At 31.1% G+C, this 12,382-nt stretch overlaps 1 protein-coding gene across 8 annotated transcripts in view; it reads right to left on the bottom strand.

The window, feature by feature from the left end:
• The window catches only part of LOC126768474 (cAMP-specific 3',5'-cyclic phosphodiesterase), a 341,168-nt gene that overhangs the window by 49,849 nt on the left and 278,937 nt on the right, over nucleotides 1-12,382 (bottom strand). For 6 of the 8 annotated variants that reach the window (XM_050486608.1, XM_050486611.1, XM_050486605.1 and 3 more), the window contains one exon: nucleotides 11,107-11,142. The exons of the other annotated variants lie outside the window; for them this stretch is intronic. In XM_050486608.1, coding sequence (XP_050342565.1) covers nucleotides 11,107-11,142 — 36 coding nt within the window. The remainder of the gene's footprint in view (nucleotides 1-11,106; nucleotides 11,143-12,382) is intronic. 8 annotated transcript variants of the gene reach the window in all.

Here is a 12,382-nt window from a genome sequence, read left to right as displayed (position 1 = left end):
GGATGACGAAATTGATTAAGTACAAATGAATACATTTTATATATTAAAAAATATTTACATCGTAAATTAGGGTTGCGAAACGGAAAATTGCTCAACATTTAATAAGATATACGTTACCGTCATATTTTAGGACAGAATAAAGTCAACTTATGATTCGAGGAATTCCTATGGTAACTATGAAGATATGATTTTAATTTAAGAAGAAATGTTTAATACTTTTACTTGAAGCATCATATTATGTGAGCATCGTTTTTCAATCTAATTTTATTGAATATATTTATATAAACGTTACAACGTCTGGGTTAACCACCCACATATCAGTTGATCTAATGTCAAGTATCAATAATTTATATTGGTGTGTACAAGTTTGAAGGATGAGTGAGCGAGTCCAAGGATAAGTTATAATATCTTCGTGACTTCATAATAATAAGACAATATAAGGTCTCTCATCAAGGGATAGCTGGTCACACCGTTCATAGACTCGCACTCCTTGCACAGTCAATGAACTGCTAATAATATACACTAGCTCACTCATCCTTTAAGACAGAACATTGCAATACAGAGTATTAATGTGTAGCGATGGAATAAGTACTAATGTGTAGTGGGTGGCGACTATCGTAAAAAAAATAAAAAAATGAAATGAATAAAATATTTAGTTATTTGAAGTTTATAACACAAAACTAAAACTCGAGCTTCTTTAATGGCCAATGTGGCTGACTAATAGGAATAAAGTTGTATTAATTTTAAAAGTCCATATAAATGAGGAAAATCGGTTTCAGAATAGAAAGAGCTGTATCCGCCTACGTTGCTTTAGTACGCCCACGTTAAGTAAATTGAACGGTATCCGAGAGAAAATTTGACCTTATCAGTGACACAAATTACATAATATACCATTTATATACTTAGTAACATCAATGAATGTTAAAGTATATAATATAATATTCTATTAGGACTCTACAAAGAAGTTATAAAACCACATATTATAAGCCACGTTTTTTTTTCATTTAATTGAAGTTCACCTTTACATTGTCCAAAACGAGTTAATAAAAACGTATTAAAAACACAATGGAAACGACGAGTGACATGACAAAGGGGAATATTTTGAATTAATCTACGAACATTATTAAAACTTCTAAATAATGATTTGCTTTATTAAGTAGCACAGTAATGAATACTATGTCTATTGACTTATAAATATCTTATATAAACATTTCGTTAATAAGGAACGTGAGTTAGACGGAAATTGTGTTTTCTCTCCCGTCGTGAAGTCAGGGCCAGTCTAAGTGCTTATACTGTTACACAAAGGACTTTGTAGTATAACTATACCATAACTTCTTTTCTTAATAATTATCATTATAGAGTGCATACTTAAGCTCAGTTGTGTAGATGTCTACTAGACGTAACTAACTAAATATAAATTGCTTAATATTGAGATCTTCCATAAGTTATGGGTATTAAGTAACTGAATTTTAAAGTATATCATATATAGTACATCGTTATTATTGCATAAATTTAATTTAGAAATCTATGGAATAATTAACAAACTGCTTGCGGTTGAAGATCAATAATGTGCATGCATATGTAACAAAGCACCGAGTAGTATTATGAAGTCGTTCCTGGCCCGTAATTAAGTAATTTCATTACAAAATCGGTCTAAAAATTAGTGCCGTACGGTTCAATTAGCAATAGTTAACTGTCCATTAAAACTTTGACAGTGTGATAACATTTTAAGGATAATTATGAAATTTTTCGATTTTTAATTAGTTCCTATGTAAATTAATACTCTTGAATTACAATTTTTGATACTTTCATTTCAGTATTTATTGTTACCATTCTAACATAAGGTTTTTTTTTACACAGTTATCTGATCCCAAATTAAGCTTATACAAAGCTTGTGCTATGGAAACCAGACAACTGATATACTACATATACTCCTTTTTTTGGAAATACATACTTATATAGATAATTACACCCAGACTCAGGACAAACAGACATGTTCATGCACACAAATGTCTCTCCCGGTTGGGAATCGAACCCACAACCTTCGGCGTGAAAGGCAAGTATCTACCAACCACGCCAACCGGCTCGTTGGAAATTGTACAAAATAAACAATCCTATTTTCTCATATTTGTCTCCCAAACGAGAATTAAGTTGACGATGACCTTATTTCATAGTTACTAGTCGAATATCGTTATCTATAAATGTGTAAATTATTTATCGAGCCCCAGGGAAATTTATAGCACCGGTTCTTGCAATTCATCAGTAATATAAATGTAGATGAAAGTTAGAAGGCCTCCCTTATTTCCCCAGGCATGAAAGCGCCGCTGGTTTGTTGCAGGTTTTCATAAAATAACGTTGTCTCCACGAGTTGGATTATTATTGCAAGGTTAGGAATCGTGTTTCACAATGATTGTGATACATTTATCAATATCATCTGAAGAAAAATGATACAAACTCGCAACTGGATCAATTGCAGACCCTCGAGTGACCTATTTACATATTTTTTCTTTGAGTTTTATACACAATTCTTTTCTCAAGATGATAAAATACTAGTTTTTAAAATAGTTAGTTATTTGAGTTATTATGTGTATATTTTCAGCTATTCAGAAATGTTGCAAATACTCGGTAAATATCTTATAAAATTTGAGTTGAGTATCTTTCGTTTAAGTGACAATACTTCGATTCAACTTTAACCGAAATTGTTTTTTGTTAGAAAATCGTAAAAGGTAAAATTGGTATTCATAATATTCGTAATCAAATAAATATTATCTACATTTCAGTGTTAGAAGTTCAGTAAAAGAAAGATTATTTAAGCAAACATAAATAATAAAAAAAAACATTTACCTCCTTACAAAAACCTGTGTTCATTATGAATTTTGTGTGATAATAATGTGGCTATTAAACTATATTAATTTGGCCACTTAGAAATATGCAGGATTTAACTTTTATTGCCCCTGAGGAACAGAAAAAGGGGAACTCCTAATAATATTTGAACCAAACTAAAACATTATTTTCAAATTATTTATTGGTGGAATATTGTAAATATTTTTGAAAAATTACCCATTACAGCTTTTTGGCTAAACGGATGGTATTTAAAAAAAAAACATAAATTATATTATAGACTCATTGCTCGTGGTACCCCAGTTTCTTTCGCTATTGATCTAAATTCATCCCTGGTTATATTTAAGACAAATATATTAAAGCGACACTTTCATAAGTCTAAAGCGTCAGTTGATATTGTTGTTTTGACTGAACTATTACTAGTTTTCTTTAAAAATAAATGCTGCATTACATTTTTAAACTATAGATCCGATCTTCAATAAATGTAATGTAAAATTTATTTGTAATAATAATGTAAATTGTATTTATTGTAAAATTTATTAGTAATAAGCTTAATATTTTTTGTAACATTAAACACGTAACAAATCATACAGGCCGATTCAAATTTCCTTGCCTTATTTGCATTTAAACATGGCGTAATGTAAGTCAATAAAAACTTTATAATTTACCTAGACGGACTCTGAGGCGTTATCTTGAAGATAATGTCTGTATCTGACTCAGAGCATATACCTGAATCATTCGTTAAATCGTAATCAAATGAAAGAGGCATTAATGATTGAATCAATCAATCAAAAATGTTTTTCCATTTTGTAAATAGTGACCTGGGGATGTTGTTTGATATATACATGGGGTTGATCTTAAATTGTATCGCGACAAAGTTGTCTGTGGTGTTTATTCGTTATTTTTTATGTATTTTCTTACTTAGTAGATTTATTTTTACAGATTTAGCTCATATTATTATTCATACCCATCAGACATACAAGTTCACCGAAAATAGTGTTCACATATTAGACTTTATTTGAAACATTCTGAGAACGATCACTTCAATTCCAAGATCTAATATAACACTTATAATATTTAAAATTAAATGTAAAGGTACGGTATATTAACTCATTTAAAAATGCATTATATATGCACTATTTATTTATTTATAGCATTAATAACCTCGAAGTTAAATATATTGTCGAACTGTGACAATAGAATATATAACGCTAGCCGTTTTATTGTTGGATAAGCAAACAAACGTTATCAGGGAATCTGCTCTTTCTCACTCAAAGCGCTTATTTATAGAAAGGTAGGCCCTGCCTGCACCGGCACGTGTTTTCATTTAAGCCCACGCAGCATCTAGGTCCTGTCGTATTATGATACAAAATATTACCATTTAAAATATATGAAACAAACTTTTATCAACTTAAGTTTTTGATGTTGTAAAATTAAATTAAATTTTATATAAAGATTCTAAGAACATCAGTACTTACTATTAGTAATAATATTATCTGATACAAATTTATAAAGATATTGTACAAGGTATATAAGTTATGAGTATATACAAGTTATCCGTTTATTTTTTACATTGAAATCTTTATATTGACACTAACACGTTGAAAAACAAACTGTATTACTGCCTAATGCCCACAAATATTTTTTATAGCCACAACATATTATATGGGCCACCTGATGGTAAACGGTCACCAACGCCTATAGAAATTGGCATTGTTTATTTATTTATTAAGAAATGTTAACCATAGCTTACATCGCCAATGCGCCATCAACCTTGGGGACTAAGATGTTCTATCTCTTGTATCTGTATGTAATTACACTGGTTCACTCACCCTTTAAACTGAAATACAACAATACCAAGTACTGTTGTTTTGCGTATAATATCTGATGAGTGGGTGGTACCTACCCAGACGAGTTTGCACAATGCCCTTCCACTAGTAGTAATAATCTGGTATGTTAAAATATATTTGTAAATTAAATTAATAAGTAATTTTACATTTATTATTATAAAGATTATCGTATTGATGGAATGTTGGTCTCTTTGTATATATATCATTAATTACCGATTGATTAATGACTAGTAGTAAAATTACAATGAGAGAAGATCAACAGCTTAAGGTGCCCTCGGATATTGTGAAGGTAAATATTAACCAGTGCTAAATATAGACTTTTATTTGCATTTGCCTTGCTCTAACAAACATCGTCCTATATTTAGTTTAGTTGCAACAACTTTTCGACACCTACTTCACTGTTTACTGTTCTTGTAGTTATATAAGGTGGAATTTAATATGATACAGTAATCAAGAGAAACGATGTTCGACATAGTAATAATAGGAACTAATAATTTCTCTAGAAATATTTTTTTATTTAAACAATTTTTTATACCTTGAATTTAGTTTCATCATTAAAATTAAGAACAATATCACTATCTAGTTAGGTTTATAAGCTCGGGCATCGTTATCAGCACGATTTTAATATCTTTTAATATTTAGTTAACACAGAGCATTTTAAAAAATAAATACAGAAAGATTTGACTTTTATATCTTGAAATATGGATGAAACATTTAGAAATGTAAAGTATTAGCGTTTCTCGCGTCGCGAGTAGCACTCTCCAGTGAAATTCATTTGTGTCTGTGGTAAGCTATTTTTGTCAACAATAGCCCTGCAACCTTGTTAATGTCATCTGTCCATTTCTTAGTTTTTATGTTCTCTGATCTTCATTTGTCTTTTTCATGAAATAAATGTTTAACTCTGAATATATAATGTATTTTTTAAATATTGTGTTGAAGACTTGAGTATATATATAAAGATAATAAATGATAAAAATAAAGTACTACTTTAAGCTATAAATTAAAAAGTACCCCTGTGTTACCAAGAAAAAAATAAGTCAAGGGGAATGGGAATGTATAAGATATTTTATTACTTTATTTGATTATTATTTATTTTAAAAAAATACTAGTTTGAATGCGTATTCATGGTATAAATGTTAAATTATTTGTTCAAACGTACTTTTGCTATTTTGATACGTAATATTTTTGTTTCTTGTGTCTTTGAAAAAAAATATTTTTTCGTATATACCATACGTTCGTATATATCTAAATGATTTTTAAACGATACAGGAAAACTATTTTATAATTAAATCCAAACAATATTTTTTCAATAGTTAATAATCTTTATCAATATTATAAAACTAATTAATATTTTTGTTTGTTTGAATGCGTTAATATTAGGATTTACAAGTCATAGACTGTATAACATGACGCTATAATATTGAACAGTGGTTTAACGTGGTCGAAAACGCGGGGAGTAGCCGGTCAGATTATAATCTATAATACAATACTCTATCGCATATAGTATATATTTTTGTTGTTAAACAAACAAACATGTGTTGGATATTAATTATTTTTTCTAAGTATTATTGCTAGTGTAAATTTCCTGTTGGTTCACGTGCATTATTATTTTTATAAATACTATTTCAGGTATCCTTGGCGCCGCTTTATTTTATTTATCAAACATACAAACTAAGTAATATTTTTCTCGTTATATTTAATTTCATATTAAGTAAAAGTTGTTACATATTTTCTAGCGTATTTACTATTTAACGGACAATTTATGTACTCTGTATACCTGATCATGAAATGATCACTTTGAAAATAAAAATCTGCTAAATAATACTGAAATTAAATATACCAGTTAAGTCATAGTTTCAATATTCATATTATGTTGTTGGACGAAATATTATCTCCAGTTGAAGGGTATTTTGAGAAGATACAAACATATTACGGCTACCTTTTCAACGCTATATATATACAATTACAAAAAAAGTAGTTTCAATTAATATCCAAGCATATTTGCATGTTACTACTAAAGTAGTAGTAAAAAGCAACAAACTAAATGTCATAATTTTTATAAAATGCGTTTGTCGCCCATTAATAACTTCTTTCGAGATATTTAATTGTATTTTAATTAGATTTTGTCGATTAGAACAATTCTAAAAAGACTTTGTTCTATTACCTCGTCTAATAGTGTTATTTATAACGGTCGGAAGTAGTTATGTTTTTATCTATAATGCTCTACGTGCAACGGGGCGGTGGTTATAACGCGAATACCAGAATACTGCGTATTATTTATTAAACAAGTTTTTTTTACATTTAATTAAAATGCTTATTTATTTATGTGCAATTATTCGCACATGGTAACAAATAATTTGTTTTTAAATCTTTACTTTTTAAATCTTTATCTATGATGAATCTTTTAGTATGATTTACGAATGTATTACATTTGAGTTATTAAAGAAAATTACACATCAAATTCATAAATGTACTTATAAAATAAAAAAGCAAAGAGTCACGCGTCATTAAGGAATGATATTTTTAAGGTCCAGCAATAGCAATGATTAGGAAACAAACTACTTCCTGTGAGATGAAAATCTCAGAGTAATCTGTATAGTCATCATACTGCAACAAATATTGTTTGTTTTTAGCGACATTGTAACTCCTACACAGTCTATCCGTTTAAGTGTTAGGATTAATTTTAATTATTAATGAATGTCAGTTTTATCGCTGCTTTTGAATCCTATTAAGATTATCCCATTAATTGATAGCTCCCGAAAGCCGCAAAAATTTTAAATGTCACTCGCGTGCCTCTCACGGTACGCGATTTCACTTCAATACTTTTTTTATCTACAACGACCGGCATTATTGTATTAATTTTTTTGGTATTGCAAAAATGCCGAGATGGCCTAGTGGTTAAAACGCGTGAATCTTAACCGATGATCGTGGGTTCAAGCCCGGGCAAGCGCCACTAAATTTTCATGTGCTTAATTTGTGTTTAAAATTCATCTCGTGCTTGACGGTAAAGGAAAACATCGTGAGAAAACTTGCATGTGTCTAGTTTCATTTAAATTCTGCCACATGTGTATTCTACCAACCAGCAATGGAGCAGCGTGGTGGAATAAGCTCCAAACCTTCTCCTCAAAAGGGATAGGCCTTAGTGCAACAGTGGGACATTAACAGGCTGTCGCTGGTGTTGCAAATATTTCATAAATTATTCTGAAGAATATGGTATAGTTATTATTATTATTCAGCTATAGTATGACAAATAATCCAAAGGGCTGTTAATTTGTTTTCTATAGCCCCCTCGTCTCATTTGCGCCGCAGTTACTAATTTAAAAACAAGTATAGAAATCTTTTAATCGTTATAAAAATAAAACGCAACGGTTTTACAAAAGTCTTTAATGATAGCTCTAGATTATTTTTAAATATAATTAATTATCCAGTTTTTGCCTTAATAATTTAGCGTTACGAAGATGAATAAAATGGAAAGATAATCGGGTTTTTGTGATTTTTTTTCTACCCACAATATTTTATTATTTATGTTTTCGATCAAAAACAACCCTTAAATTAAATTAATAAATAATTTTTTACTTTGAAATGGATTTACCCATGCAAAATGTTATGTAAATAAAACGCTCATTGGTCTCCTGCATTAATAATATCCTGGGACATTATTCACACACGGCCATCTGATCCTTAACTAAGCAGAGCTTATACTATGGAAACCAGACATCTGATATACTACATATCCTACTTTTCTTTTGTAAATACATACTTATATAGATAATTACACCCAGACTCAGAACAAACAGACATCTTCATGCATACAAATGTCTGTCCTGGGTGGGAATCGAACGCACAATCTTCGGCGTGAAAGGCGAGTATCTACCAACCACGCCAACTGGCCCGTCACATATTAATTGTTTCGGCATTAATTGCTTAAGTTGTATCACGTCAGCATAATATTATTTATTATTATCTTACCATACGTTCCAGATTTTTATGTGATATTTCCAAAGAACTTGAACGTTTAGCAGACCTTACCTTCGACCATTTTTGAGCTACTCCCATAAAAAACTGCCCTATATCAGTAATTATTTCGCTAGCGTTTACTTTTAAAAAATGACACATTAATATAAAATACCAATAAATTTAGTCGTTTTTAACGGAAAACTAATTGTATGTTACCAGTGGTTACGTTTTTAAGTGCAGATTAAAAAAAAACTAATGATTGTCTTTGTTGGTGATTAGTTATATTTAATAAATAATTAAACCTTATTTTTAACTAAATATTATACGATAACGACATTAAAATTAAAATTGCAGATTTATATGAGGCATATAGAGGTACTCACGCGTCACGCCTAGTGCGCTCATCCCAGAATTTGTCCCAAAATGTGGACCTATTTTTGATACGCAATACACTGGTGCTCAGGGTACGGGGTAATGTGCTGCCGGTACTAGCTGTAGATACGCTGGTGGCCATGCTGTGCTCTGAAGCAGAGCTCTTGGTTATAAATGTCGAACCTCCACTTGCGCCCAACCCTTCAGACTGAGAGCCTGTACGATGCATTTTGGTGATTTTAGCTCACGCTGACTACACGAGAATGTATTCAAATCTCATTGTTTATTGCCTTATCTAAGCCGTACGCGTTTTATGTTGTTTGTGGTCGTGTCTCTATAACTTTAGTTTGAATTAACGCTTTGACAAGTGACGACAACTATCAATTGTTTCCCGTAATTAATGGCGCTTATTGCCAAATTAATATCGATCACTGTAATCCATGCACATTCGGTATTATATCAAAATATCAAATATGTACTAATTTTACATTTTTTTATCACACTCGTGTGTTCTTATCGACAACAACGCAACTAGTGTTTTTATAACTCGCGAACTTCGGTAAGCATCACAACAACGCAATCAATAAAACAATGTGCTACTGAATGTTTTCAAGGTTTTTTGATAAGGTTAGGCCCTCATTATCATACATCTTTGGCACTTCATATGCGAGTCAAAGAATCTGTCTAGTTCATCATGTGAAATGAAATAGTAAACCGGGGCGGACTCGTCGAACCAGTGAATGACCTCGCTGGTGTCCAACTGTGAGCTTCATGAACACACCTAATAATCGTCAATAAGCACGTTTTTTTAAGGTACATATAGTTAAAATATATAATACGTATTTGCATAATATCACTTATTGTCTCTGTATCCGAACGTGAGGCGTTACTTTGTGTAAATTTAATAACAAATAAAAAAAGTCACATTTTAATAGGGGTTAACGTTTCTAGAGGGTCTTTCTCGGCGCACTGGACCGCAAAGCTAAACGTGTCTTGGCATTGAAGCAACGTACCGCCGGCGCGCCGCGCGGACTGTCAATGGAGGAGAATACGGCGCAGCGGCGGCTGCCGGCGGCCCGCGGCATCCCACTCACTCGCCCGGCTACCGCCGAGAGTGCGCGACTTTACCCGAGGATAAATTTGGCGCTAATGGAACTGGCGGCGGTGAGCGCCGGTAATCAATGTTCGACGTGGAAATTGAGGGACAGTAAGAGTATTATCAACCTTTAGTGAGATTCAGGTGTATCATGATTATTTAAAAATCCTCTGTTATCAGATATTGGGAATTCTTAAAGATTTGTTAGACTATTTTATATGTAAAGAGCAAATATAAATGAGTAAATTAGGCATTATTAAAAACTGTTAAATTTCGACGTTTGTTTGAGTAGAAATCCAAAACAGACATAATATGACAGAATCCATTTCTAGTCGTTAGGTGTGAAAAAGGTGCATTTTCTCCAAAAGATTGGAAACTTATTTAAAAAATTGATTTTTCAAACGAAGTGATCAGAAGGTATGGAAAGTGCAATAGTTAAAGTGGAATAAAAGGTAAATAAATTTCATGATGATCATACTAAATATGGATATTAGTAGAAAGATCAAGTAAATTGTGATATTTTATTTTCTTCCAAATGTAATGAGATTCCTTGATATAGGAGCTCAAAGAGAAATGTGAAACGGGAGTATTGACATCGAACCTATAAAGATGTCGATTTTTCATGTCAATTTAAATTCTATGTGAAGGTGAAACCAATTGCCAGTTTTATTTAATTAAAGGTATTATGTTTAAGGTTCCGGTTATGTTTATTTGCATGTAGATAACATTATATTTATTGAATCGATATGAAAAAATCTAAATGATACTTACAAAAGGTAACTTACCATAGCCTGATAAGCTTACGGCACTAACATATTAGTTGAGATGATGACTTTGAATGAGAAACAAAAATAGCCAAAAATGTACAATACAACATTCATCATAACCAGGATACGTCAAGAGTATTAGCTATAGAAGAGCATGCTCAGAAAATCAGGAAGTGTCAATAAAGCGGACATGCCAAATACGTTCGCAGGTAAGTATACATACGCTCTGTCCAGCTGTGCCGCCTCGACCTCCTTGAATCTGCAAGCAATTAAAAAATATGGAAAAGAAAGATAGAACGAAGACTTCAAACACCTAAGCGGTTCAGGTCGCGCTTACGAGAATGCGGGTCTAGCTTCACACCAAATAGTTTGTGCTGGAGTGTAGTGGCAGGCTTTGTCTTGGTGGTGGCAATAGCATGATTAAGGTCGCATAATCTAGTAATTTTGTAGTTTAATTTAAAACATTCACTAGGTAACATTCTTGTTACAAAACAGCACAAGGATCAATGAAATACATATTACGTTCGCATGCTATTACCAGTGTGTACGCTTTGTGAGTAAGCTCTACTTAACTGTTAGTTATACAAAAACATTTATACGGTATTTTATTGGAAAACGGCTTACTTTAACATGATTCGAAGCGTTCTTGAGTGACTACATTGTTCAGTGTGTCTTGTAGTTCATAAAATTGGACACTGTGCTATAGGTACAAAATAAATTCTAGGAATGTTGCCTGTTTTTTTTTTAATTTTTATCTTTTTGTTTAACAACTGTATTAACAAAATTAATTAACCTGGATTAAAAAAAATCTATACATGATAATTCAATCCACAGTCATTTATAGTACCTTTATATTAATTAAGTGCAACATAATTTAGTATGTTTTTTATGAGTTTGATCGTGAGTAGCGTATATGCTAACGAATACGGAGCTATTTGTTAAAAAATATATTTTTAGGTTATATTTAAAAAATAAGAGTATTCGTGGTTTAAGTGTGCACAATTTGCTTTAAAAGTTTTATAATTTACCTACAACTCACTTGAATTCACTTCACTTTCATTTAATTTTTCGATAATTTTCCACATTAAAAAAGATTTGTTGTGGTAGCGTTTAAATTTATAGCCCAAAGCTTTTTCTGTATTTAATTCACGCAAGAAAATATAACATGATTACCGTCATATATATATATTATGTACCCAAAACGTGCTTTTATCGGATAAATAGTACTCATTATGAGTATATTGTTTTAAAGTAATTTGGTTAATTGTAAATCAATTTTTTCGTCGTACTAACAACTATGCCTATGATTTTGTATTTAAAATGAAATTATTGAACATTAATGTTACTCTCATAACCGCAAATAGCATGTTTTGATATTTTCAAGTAATTATGTTTATAATATTCATTTGTTTCGGTAATTACTTAATCGTAAGCTTTTAATTTTGTTAATGTAATGTTAGAAGTGTTTTTCATGTTTGTGATTTATTAGTCTCAGTACA

The sequence above is a fragment of the Nymphalis io genome, chromosome 5 (assembly GCF_905147045.1).
Source record: "Nymphalis io chromosome 5, ilAglIoxx1.1, whole genome shotgun sequence".
Taxonomy (NCBI): Eukaryota; Metazoa; Arthropoda; class Insecta; order Lepidoptera; family Nymphalidae; genus Nymphalis; species Nymphalis io.
This window is presented reverse-complemented; position numbering and strand designations above follow the sequence as displayed.